The sequence below is a fragment of the Mustela putorius genome, unplaced genomic scaffold (assembly GCF_011764305.1).
Source record: "Mustela putorius furo isolate JIRA1106 unplaced genomic scaffold, ASM1176430v1.1 tig00000382_pilon_pilon_pilon, whole genome shotgun sequence".
NCBI classification, from domain to species: Eukaryota; Metazoa; Chordata; class Mammalia; order Carnivora; family Mustelidae; genus Mustela; species Mustela putorius.
This window is the reverse complement of record NW_025421367.1, coordinates 3,176,500-3,189,143: the sequence shown is the minus strand read 5'-3', so window position 1 is coordinate 3,189,143 and position 12,644 is coordinate 3,176,500. Positions and strand designations below refer to the sequence as shown.

The window sequence follows — 12,644 nt, the reverse complement described above, 5'->3', positions numbered from 1 at the left end:
AGAGGGTCTCTTAGCACCCACCACTGTGTTCACTATGAGGCTGCACTCCCCCTCGGCTGCTCCAAAATGATTCCTGAGTGATTACAGAAAAGAGGACTCTTATTTCTGGAAAACATACACCAAAGGAGTTAGGGATAATAAAACATCATATGGGAGCTTGCCTTTAGAAAAATACCAATGATAATGAGTATATAAAAACTAAATGTGATGAGCAAATGCAGTGAAATGTTAACAGGTGAGGCATAGGGGTGAAAAGTACGAGGTCTAAGTTTAAAATTATGTCAAAATAAATTATCAATTTAACAAATTCCCAAATGGTATATTGAATTTCCATGATGACTCCACACATCTACTGGAATGGATCATATTTTCCATATATCCTCATATTGATGAGGGAAAGCTCAAATGCTGGGCATGGAGACAAACTAAGTATAACAGAAAGACTTTCATGAGGAATTAAGGTCTCATATTTTTGAATTCTCATAGTCAGATTTTGTTTTATCTGGGCACCTGGGTGGCTCAGTTGGTTAAGCAACTGCCTTCGGCTCAGGTCATGATCCTGGAGTCCCCAGATTGAGTCCCACATCAGGCTCCTTGCTCTGCAGGGAGTCTGCTTCTCCTGCTGGCTTCTCTACTCTCATGCTCTCTCTCTCTCTCAAATAAATAAATAAAATCTTAAAAAAAAAAAAAAAGATTTTGTTTTATCTTCTTCACTCCTCCCCCCACAAGAGGAAATCAGGTTCTAGTTACTCAGTTCTATAAATGAGATTACAAAATGTCCACAGAAAAAAACAAAAACCAAGCTTCTCACCAGGTTTTTTGAAATACAGTAATTAGTGTGAATGGCGGTGGCACTATCAAACACAAATAAAAAATCACACTTATGAGAGCAATCTTCCCCCATCTCAGAAACTCTACTTAGGTAAAGTCAGCAGATAGGGGAAAGATTAGATACTGCAGCAAAAACAGGGATGACCTCTCGCAGAGATGCCTAAACCAGAAATGTGAGTTAGCAAGGAAACCAATCCCTCCTGTCCTTTTAACTATAGAATCAGAAAGAACTGCAAGATTTGACTGAGTTTTTATGAACCTAGCTATGCACATTCAACCTAGAATGAACTCATCTGTTGCTAAAATGCATACCATGGGGCCATAAAACTTTATGAAGCATTGATCAGATAACACTTGTGTTGTACCAAGTTACTAATCTAGTAGCTTTAAAACATAAGCAGGAGAAATGTACACTCGCATAGTATGATTAAATCTATTCCACCTGTGTGTATTCAAATCCTTTATCTTCCATTCATTAGCACAATATCCAAAGTGACCAATATTTTCTTGATTAATATGTTTCACAAGGAACTTGTCAGCTTTTCAGAAAGGTCAGTTGGTTCTAATCAAGACCTGATTCAATTCCTGATTTCTCTTATCACTTTGGACTTCAGCTACACAGCTTAAGCAAAGTTATAGTTGTCTTTATATTTAAATAATCTCTGCCTGTGTAATGGAGAGAAGCATTAAGTACATGGCATAAACTACTATATAAACAGACCACTCATTTGAAATAAGTATATTTGAAAACCAAGGTACTTTTACAACATACTGTCATTTCAACTACCTCAACTGTCATTTCAACCACCTCACTCTAGCATCTGGAACATAAAGGACATAAAGTGCATAAGGACCTAAAAATATTTGGCTTGTAAGGTACAGCCATATTTCTCTTCACCTCACATATCAGAAAACGGTAGCTTGGAGAGGACAATTATATCCCGACGACCAAGAACTAGTAAATCATACAGCCAGTCGCTTTCTAGAGAACCCGAGCTCATACCCAGAAAAAAACAAACAACACATTGTTTGGTTTCTCAAACAAAAGTTGATGGATATGGAACAACCACTTTAAAAACAGTTTGACAGTTCCTTTAAAGTTAACCATATACCTAAGATGTGACCCAGCCATTGCACTCTGAGGTTAGCCACACAATAATAAAAGCATTTGTCTGTATGTCTGTATGGACTTGTACACAAATGTTCGTAAGACCTTTATTTGCAATAAGCAAAACCTATAAAGCTCATTGTATGTCAATAAGGCTATTTTAATACAAGTTCATGCACATACTTGATATTTGTTAGTATTTCCTTCTCAACTGTTTTTCGACCAAAAAGAAAGCCACTCTTCACTTTCACTCGATAGTAAATGTTATGAAAACTTAACACCGCTACTTCAGTAAAGGTCTTCTGGTTGTTGGAGGTCATCTTGGAGAGGTCACTGGTGTTTCTTTGTGGCATTGGGATAAAAACTTGGTCATTTTCGGAAGACATCTGGAGAGTTTCCGCCTTTCTGCAAAGGGAAAAGCAATAGTAAGTTGATAGTCTAGATAAATGAGACTGTAAACACCAGTAACAGGACACTTAAAACAAGTCCATTTTGGTACACATTTCCAACTATAAAATAAGTAAGTCCTGGGATGGTGGCTATCGATAATAATTTGCATTGTATATTTGAAAGCTGTTAAAATAGCAGATCTTGAAAGTTCTCATCACAAGAAAAAAGAATGTGACTTTGTGTGTGATAGATGTTAACTAGACTTATTGTGGTGATCATTTCACAATATATACAAATATTAAATCATTATCTTGCACACCTGAAACAATATAATGGTATATGTCAACTATATCACAATTTAAAAAAATGAAGATCTAAACTTTAAAAGAATGTAAAATACCTCATTAGTCACTTTTACACTGATTACATGCTTAAAGAAAAATATTTGGGGGGCACAGGTGGTCCAAAATGGCAGAAGTGTAGGAGACCTAATTTGGTCTGGTCCCAGGAATTCAGCTAGATAGTTATCAAACAATTCTGAACACCTATGAACTCAACAGGAGATCAAAGAAAAGAATAGCAGCGACTCTATGAACAGAAAAGTGACCACTTTCCTCAAGGTAGGATGTGTAGAGAAGTGAATCCGAGGTGATATATGGGAAGATAGACCATGGGGGAAGGGAGCCTCCATCAGCTGGCTCCCAGCAAGTGATAGTAGAGGAGAACAAAATCAGAACTTTTAGAAGTTTGCTCCAGTGAAGGACATTCCTTTGGTAGGTAAGCAGGAGTGGGGGGCTGGAACCCTTGGTGGGACAGTGGGATAGTGTGGTCTTAGGACACTTGGGGTCACAGAAAGACTGGGGTTGCCTGAGTGAGACAGAGCTCCCAGGAATCAGAGCAGAGAAGCCAACTGCAAAGACTGAGCAGAGGAGTGGGCTCTCAGCTCGGGATGGCTATAAAGCGTGATCATGGCACAGTTGGGCCAGTTCTCCTCAAACAGGGGCTCAACAAGCGGCAGATCTGGGGAGACTCCCCAACTACCCCCTGGGAGTGCACTGCAGCAATCTGCTGGGTTTGGAGACTCCAAACAGGGCTATGTACCAGGGAGAGAATTGCTGGGTCACAGGCCAGGTGAGCACAGAGTGTTCAGACCCAGGAGACGGGAGGGATTGACTGCTTTTCTCAGAAGGCACACTGAGGAGTGGGGCCCCAAGCCTAGCCCCTGGCAAGGGTAGTGCAATTCTGCCTTTGGCAAAGGCATTTGAAAATCAGTGCAACAGGTGCCTCCCCAGAAGATCAGCAAGAACATCCAGCCAAGACCAAGTTTACCACTCAATGAGAACTGCAAAATGCCAGCACTAGGGGAATATAGCACATAGAATTCATGGCTTTTTCCCCATGATTCCTTAGTTTTTCAACTTTAACATTTTTTAATTTATTTTTTCTGAAATTTTCTTCCTTCCTTTTTCAACCAACTTATCTTTTCAATTCCTTTTAGAAAATCTTTTAATTTCCATTTTTATGTCATATCTTCTCTTCATTGTATTTAACCTTATTTTTTGAGTGTATATATATCTATATCTATATCTGTATTTTGAGTGTATATATCTATACAATATGTATAGATATATAGATACACAGATGTATACATATAGATATACAGTATATCTGTATATCTACATATATACACTCAAAATATAGATATATATATATACACAGATATAGATATAGATAGATATACAGATAGATATACAGAGATATATCTGTGTGTGTATATATATATATATAAAGAAAAAAGACAAATATATACGTATCTTTTGTTCTTGCTTTAAAATTTGGGGAGGTAGTTTCTTCTAACAGACCAAAATATACCCAAAGTCTAGTGTATGGTTCTATTCACATTTCTTCTAACAGACCAAAATATCCTAAGTGTAGTGTATAGCTCTGTTCTATTCACCCACCTGATCACATTCTCCTTTTCAAAAAATTTTCTCCTTTCTGTATTCAACCAACTTATCAATTTCTTTTTCAAACTCTGTTTAAATTTTCATTCTACATTCATATTCCATCCCCTCATAGTATTTCACCTTATTTTTATATGTGTATATATGTATTTTTTTTCTTTTCTTAAAATTTTGGGAGGCAGTTTCTTCTAACAGACCAAAGCACACCCAAAATCTAGTGTATGGCTCTCTTCTATTCATTAACCTGATCATATTCTTTTGCCTTTTCCCCCCAGTTTCATGTCTCTTCTGATCTTTTTAGTGAATGTTTCTCAGGGGTCATTGTTACCCTTCTAGTATTTTGTTCTCTCAGTCATCTGTTCTTCTCGGGACAATATGGCAAAACAGAAAAACTCACCTCAAAAAAAAAGAACAGCTGCCCAGGGACCTAATCAATATGGACATTAGTAAGTCAGAAATAGAGTAAAGAATAATGATTATCAAGATACTACCTGGGCCTGAAAGAAAGCATATAAGACACTAGAGAATCCCTTTCTGGAGAAATAAAATCTAACCAAATCAAAATCAAAAAGGCTATTAATGAGGTATAATTAAAAATGGAAGCTCTGGGGCGCCTGAGTGGCTCAGTGGATTAAAGCCTCTGCCTTCAGCTCAGGTCATGATCCCAGGGTCCTGGGATCGAGCCCCACATCGGGCTCTCTGCTCAGTGGCAAGCCTGCTTCCCCCCTCTCACTCTGCCTGCCTCTATGCCTACTTGTGATCTCTGTCTGTCCAATAAATAAATAAAATCTTTAAAAAAAAAATGGAAGCCCTAACTGCTAGGCTAAATGAGACAGAAGAGAGAATTAGTCATATAGAAGACCAAATAATGGAGACTAAAGAAGCTGAGAAAAAGAGAGACAAACAACTACTGAATCACAAGAAGAGAATTTGAGAGATAAGTGATACCATAGAGCTAAACAATATTAGAATAACTGGAATCCCAGAAGAAGAAGAAAGAGAGGGGCAGAAGATATATGGGAGCAAATTATAGCAGACAACTTTCCTACTTTGGGGAAGGAAACAGGCATCAAAGTCAAGGAGGCACACAGAACCCCCCTCAAAATCAATAAAAATGGGTCAACACCCCGACATCTAATAAAACTTACAAATCTCAGAGACAAAAAGAAAATCCTTAGAGCAGCTCAGGACAAGAGGTCTGTAACCTACAACAGTACAAGCATTAGATTGGGAACAGACCTATCCACAGAGACCTGGCAGACAAGAAAGGACTGGCATGATATATTAAGGGTACTAAATGAGAAAGATATGAAGCCAAGAATATTTTATCCAGCTAGGCTGTCCCTGAAAATAGATGGAGAGATAAAAAGCTTCTAGGACAAACAGAAACTAGAAGAATTTGCAATCACCAAACCAGACCTGCAAGAAATACTGAAAGGGGTCCTGTAAGCAAAGAGAGAGCTTAAAAGTAACATAGATCAGAAAGGAACAGAGACAATTTACTGTAACAGTCACCTTACAAGCAATACAATGGCATGAAATTAATAACTTTCAATAGTTACACTGAATGTAAATGGGCTAAATGCCCCCAATCAAAAGACACATCATATCAGAATGGATAAAAAACCAAGACCCATCAATATGCTGTCTTCAAGAAATTCATTTTAGACCCAAAGACACCTCCATATTTAAAGTGAGGGGGTGGAAAACCACTTACCATGCAAATGGACATCAAAAGAAAGCTGAGGTGGCAATCCTTATATCAGACAAATTAGATTTTAAACCGAAGACTGTAATAAGACATGAGGAAGGACACTTATATCATACTTAAAAATAAAGGGTCTATCCAACAAGAAGATCTAACAAGAAGGGTAAATATTTATGCCCCTAACATGGGAGCAGCCAATTATATAAGCCAATGAATAACAAAATCAAAGAAACACATCAACAATAATACAATAATAGTAGGGGACTTTAATAGCCCTTTCACTGAAATGGACATATCATTTAAGCAAAAGATCAATAAGGAAATAAGGGCTTTAAATAACACACTGGACCAGATGAACATCACAGATACATTCAGAACATTCCATCCCAAAGCAACAGAATACACATTCTTCTCGAGTGCACATGGAACATTCTCCAGAATAGATCCCATCCTGGGTCACAAATCAGGTCTCAACCGCCAAAAGACTGGAATCATTCCCTGCATATTTTTGGACCACAGTGTTTTAAAACTCAAACTCAGTCACAAGAGGAAAGTTGGAAAGAACTCAAATACATGAAGGCTAAAGAGCACCCTACTAAAGAATGAATGGGTCAAACAGAAAACTAAAGAAGAATTTTTAAAAATTCATGGAAACAAATGAAAATGAAAACACAACTGTTCAAAATCTTTGGGATGCAGCAAAGACAGTCCTAACAGGGAAGTGTATAGCAATACAAGCCTTTCTCAGGAAACAAGAAAGATCTCAAACATACAACCTAACCCTACACCTAAAGTAGCTGGAGAAAAAGGACAGCAAATAAAGATGAAACCCAGCAGAAGAGAAATAATAAGGTTTAGAGCAGAAATCAATGAAACAGAAACCAAAAGAACAGTAGAACAGATCAATGAAACTAGGAGCTGGTTTTTTGAAAGAATTAATAGGACTGATAAACCCCTGGCCAGACTTAAACAAAAAGAAAAGAGAAAGGACTCAAATTAATAAAATCATGAATGAAAGAGGAGCAATGACTACCAACACTGGAGAAATACTAACAATTATTAAAAAAATATTATGGGGGCACCTGAGTGGCTCAGTCATTAAGTAGCTGCCTTGGGCTCAGGTCATGATCTCTGGGACTGAGCCCTGCATCGTGTTCCTTGCTCAGCGGGAAGCTTGATTCTCCTTCACCCACTCCCCCTGCTTTTATCCCTTCTCTTGCTGTGCCTCTCCCTGTCAAATAAATAAATTTTTTTAAAACTTTAAAAAAATAAAAAATAAAGGATAAAATCTCTTTAAAAATAAAATTAAAACATATTATGAGCACAGAATACCAACATATTAGACAGTCTAGAAGAAATGGATACATTCCTAGAGACATATAAACTACCAAAACTGAACCAGGAAGAAATAGAAAACCTGCATAGAGCCATACCAGCAAGGAGATTGAAGCAGTCATCAAAATCTCCCAACAAATAAGAGCCCAGTGACAGATGGTTTCCCAGGGACATTCTACCAAACATTTAAAGAATTAATACCTATTCTGAGACTATTCCAAAAAACAGAAAGGGAAGGAAAACTTCCAAACTCATTTTATGAGACCTTGATTCCAAAACCAGACAAAGACCCCACCAAAAAGGAGAATTACAGACCAATATCCCTGATGAACACAAATGCGAAAATTCTCACCAAAATACTAGCCAGTAGGATCCAACAGATCACTCACCATGACCAAGTGGGATTTATTCCTGGGCTGCAAGATTGGTTCAACATCCACAATCAATTAATGTGATAGACTATATTAATAAATAAAGGACAAGAACTATATGATCCTCTCAATAGATACAGAAAAAGCATGAGACAAAGTACCATATCCTTTCTTGATTAAAACTCTTCACTGTGTAGGGATAGATGATACATACCTCAATATCATCAAAGCCATCTATGAAAAACCCACAGCGAATATCATTCTCAATGGGGAAAAACTGAGAGCTTTCCCCTAAGGTCAGGAACACAGCAGGGATGTCCACAATCACCACTGCAGTTTGGCAATGTGTCTAGACTAGAAGTTCTAGCCTCATCAATCAGACAACAAAAAGAAACAAAAGACATCTCAATCAGCAAAGAAGTAGTCAAACTCCTACTCTTTGTAGAAGATATAATACTATATGTGGAGAACCCAAAAGACTTCACCCCAAAACTGCTAGAACTCATACAGGAATGCAGTAAAGTGGCAGGATATAAAATCAATGCACAGAAATCACCTGCATTTCTATACACCAGCAGCAAGACAGAAGAAAGAGAAATTAAGGAGTCAATACCATTTACAATTGCATCCAAAATCATAAGATTCCTAGGAATAAATCTAACCAGAGGCTAAGACTCTGTACTCAGAAACTATGAAATTCTCATGAAAGAAACTGAGGAGACACAAAGAAATGGAAAATCATTCCATGCTCACGGATTGGAAGAAAAAATACTGTGAAGATATCTATGCTACCTAGAGCAATCTACACATTTAATGCAATCCCTATCAAAATATCATCAATTTTTTCACAGAAATGGAACAAATAATCCTAAAATTTGTATGGAACAAGAAAAGACCCTGAACAGCCAGAGGAATGTTGAAAAAGAAAAGAAAGGCTGGTAGCATCACCATTCCAGACTTCAAGCTCTATTACAAAGCTGTCATCATCAAGACAGTATGGTACTGGCACAAAAACAGACCCATAGATCAACAGAACAGAACAGAGAGCCCAGAAATGGACCCTCAACTCTATGGTCAACCAATCTTTGACAAAGCAGAAAAGAATGTCCAATGGAAAAAAGACAGCCTCTTCAACAAACAGTGTTGGGAAATTGGACAGCCATGTGCAGAAGAATGAACCTGGACCAATTCCTTACACCATACACAAAAACAGACTCAAATAGATGAAAGACCTCAGTGTGAGACAGGAATCCATCAAAATCCTAGAGAAGAACACAGACAACAACCTCTTTAACCTCAGCCACAGCAACTTCTTCCTAGACCATCGCCAAAGGCAATGGAAGCAAAGGCAAAAAATGAACTACTGGGATTTCATCAAGACAAAAAGCTTTTTTTCATCAATACAAAAACCTTTTCACAGCAAAGGAAACAGTCAACAAAATCAAAATACAACTGACAGAATGGGAAAAGATATTTGCAAACGACATATCAGATAAAGGCCTAGTATCCAAAATCTATAAAGAACTGAACAAACTTAACACCCAAAGAACAAATAATCCATTCAAGAAATGGGCAGAAGACATCCAAATGGCCAACAGACCATTTGGAGAAGTGCTCCACATCACTCAGCATCAGGAAAATACAAATCAAAACCACAATGAGAGACCACCTCACACTAGTCAGAAAGGCTAAAATTAGTAAGTCAGGAAACAACAGATGTTGGTGAGGATGGGAAGAAAGGGGAACCTCCCTACACTGTTAGTAAGAATGCAAGCTGGTGCAGCCACTCTGGAAAACAGTTGTGGAGGCTCCTCAAAAAGTTCCAAACAGAGGTACCTATGACCTAGCAATTGTACTACTGGGTATTTCCCGCAAAGATAGAAATGCAGTGATCCAAAGGGGCATCTGCACCCCAATGTTTATAGCAGCAATGTCCACAATAGTCAAACTATGGAAAGAGCCCAGATGTCCATGGATATATGAATAGATAAAGAAGGTGTGTTATCTATCTATCTCTCTATTGCAGTCACCAAAAATGAAATCTTGCCATTTGCAATGATGTGAATGGGACTAGAAGGTATTATGCTAAGCAAAATAAGTCAATCAGAGAAAGACAATTATATGATCTCACTGATATATGAAATTTAAGGAACAAGGCAGAGGATCATAGGGGAAGAGAGGAAAAAATAAAACAAGAAGAAACCAGAGAGGGAAACAAACCATAAGAGACTCTTAATCTCAGGACACAAACTGAGGGTTGCTAGAATGGAGGGGGGTGGAAGGGATGGGGTGACTGGGTAATAGACACTGGGGAGGGCATGTGTTGTGGTTAGCACTGTGTATTATGTAAGACTGATAAATCACAGACCTATACCCATGAAACAATACATCATATGTTAAAAATAAAAAACAAATAAATAAAAATTTTGAAAATGTTTTTTGGGGGCACCTGGGTGGCTCAGACAGTTAAGCATCTGACTCGGTTTTGGCTCAGGTCATCATCTTGTGGTCCTGGGATGGAGCCTCATGGGTGTGGATTCAATAAAATGTTATTAAGCATTTTTAAAAAATAAGTCTGTTTTAAACTGCAATGCAATATATGCTTCCATTTGCAATGAACAGTCCATCTTGCTATGATAAGAACAAGCATGGGAGCTATATTAGGGAAGCAGACACAACTCTGAATGCATAAACTCCCCTAATGTCAATTAAATGAATAAACTCCTCAATGTCAATTAAACATTTAGTAAGTAAATATAGAATATGAAAATTAATCAAAATTCATGAAGCAGAAGAAAGATGAATGGGAGACAAACTTGCCTGGTTTGAAAAGCATATTATGAGACAACTCAAGATTAGGGGAAGACCACATGATCACCATCATCCTGCTTTTGTTTTTGTTTTATTTAGGAGTTTTAGACATAGTTATTACAAAAAAGGGGGTTAATTCTGACAGTCAAGGACAAGAGAAATTTCTCTGAATTTAAAGCTCCAGACCCCTGGTTGTTATACTCCCTCAATTAGCCAAGAAAATAATCTCCAACAAAATTGCTCAGGATGACATAATCATTTCCATAATGGGTGAATATATTTAAACTCTACGAAGATTTAGAATTAGGTATAAAAATGATTTAGAAAATCAAACTAATAGTGAAGCAGGTAAAGAATTTAAAACAAAAACAGTATTAAATTTATAAAAGGAGTTTAAAAATCCTTCATTGGGGGGCGCCTGGGTGGCTCAGTGGGTTAAGCCACTGCCTTCGGCTCGGGTCGTGATCCCAGGGTCCTGGGATCGAGCCCCGCGTCGGGCTCCCTGCTCAGCAGGGAGCCTGCTTCCCTCTCTCTCTCTGCCTGCCTCTCCATCTACTTGTGATTTCTCTCTGTCAAATAAATAAATAAAATCTTTAAAAAAAAAAAAATCCTTCATTGGACAAGTTATAAAAGATTTAGATACTTAATAGCTTGTGAAGCAGGTTTGAAATGTGAAATGTCCATAAACTTCATTTTTGTTTTCAGTTGTTTTTGTTTTGTTTTGTTTTTTAATTGAAGTATAATTGATAATCCCAGCTTTAATTTTTTTAAAAAATCAGAGTTATCCACAAAGAACTTTTTATCTGGCTATGATGGAGTAACTGTTCCAAACCAAGCATTCTCCTAAGAACAACCATAAAAATAAATAAAATAAAATACAAGGGGCAACTATTTGAAAACTTCTCTCTGATGAGAGTAAGCAAAGCAGAACTTGCAGGGCCACGTTCCTGGAAAGCAGGGAACACAAAGGCAAACCCAGCATTCTGTGCCCTTTCCTATCAAGGCAAATTCCGCACAATTTGTGGGGTAAAATTCAGAAAAAACAGACAGAAAGAAGGTGCTAGAGGCTAAAAAGCTGAGCAAATATTTAAGCAGCCAGCGATATAGGAAATTCCCAACTTTTAATGTTTGTGGACCCTCAGGGAAGCTATCTGTGCTTAAACATCTCCCACTAAGGTCAAAATGACTAGCAAAACCTCAAAGCAAAGGCTCTCTTTCGGCCTGGAGCACATATGTCTGCGTGTTCAAAAAATAACCAAAAAGGAGTATTCCAAACAAAAAGATAAGAAAAACAAAACAAACCTCCCTGCTTTCCATAAGATTAAAGTCATACAGCCTTAAAATGCTAAAGTCACAAGATAAAGTCTGGAACTTTCTGTAATGTCCTTCAACATCATGATTTGTAACTATTTATGTAGAAAACATACATAACCCTGCACCGAACGTTTCCTCCCCTAAGTACTCTTTTCTTTGTCAAGATAATATATCCCAGGCAGCTGTCCTAACTTGGGCTCAAATAAAACTCTTTTCCTTTCTCTTTAAAAATTTGTAAAAGGTTTATTCATTTTGCATTGACATTTCCTGGTGCACTCAACTGGATATGAGAGCAACTCTCGTGAGATCACCTGGGGGGTCCTCTGTAACTTGGCCCTGGGTACCAGCTGGGTTTATGGCCCTCTGACTTCTCGGCTCACAAATGTGTCAGATGAGCTCTCCTGATATCTGGACCTCCTTAATTTGAGTTGATAGTCCTGACTTTTATTCAAATTGTTGAAGGTTACAGGGAATGTTCTCTAGGTGGGCATAATCTAGAGGAGTTGGAGTTGATGGGTGGGCTGTTTTAATTTGGCATTATATTATCGATTTACTATTAACATAAGGCTTGAGTAAATTTTCTGGCTAGAAATATGAGAGACTGATTCACTCAGCTCTTGAAGAATAGGGACATTTCCCCCTTGTGGCCAAATGAGGCTTTCAGGTGACAGAAAGCCTAGTAGAGAGAGAGAGAGAACTATAGGGGTCCCATAGGAAATGTCCTGTCTCATAAGGTAATTAATCATTGGCCAATCCAAGAACACACACATAAAGACTGATCATTCAGTGATCCCAGCCCCCTTAACGGTCCT

General features: G+C 37.9%; 1 protein-coding gene across 5 annotated transcripts in view; it reads right to left on the bottom strand.

The window, feature by feature from the left end:
* Positions 1–12,644, bottom strand: part of ABCG2 (ATP binding cassette subfamily G member 2 (Junior blood group)) — a 159,723-nt gene that overhangs the window by 39,740 nt on the left and 107,339 nt on the right. For 4 of the 5 annotated variants that reach the window (XM_013058053.2, XM_045079385.1, XM_004756102.3 and 1 more), the window contains one exon: positions 2,123–2,344. In XM_013058053.2, coding sequence (XP_012913507.1) covers positions 2,123–2,325 — 203 coding nt within the window. In that variant the 5' untranslated portion in view covers positions 2,326–2,344. Of the gene's footprint in view, positions 1–2,122; positions 2,345–12,644 lie in introns of those variants that run through there. The other variant, XM_045079386.1, reaches the window with a different exon arrangement.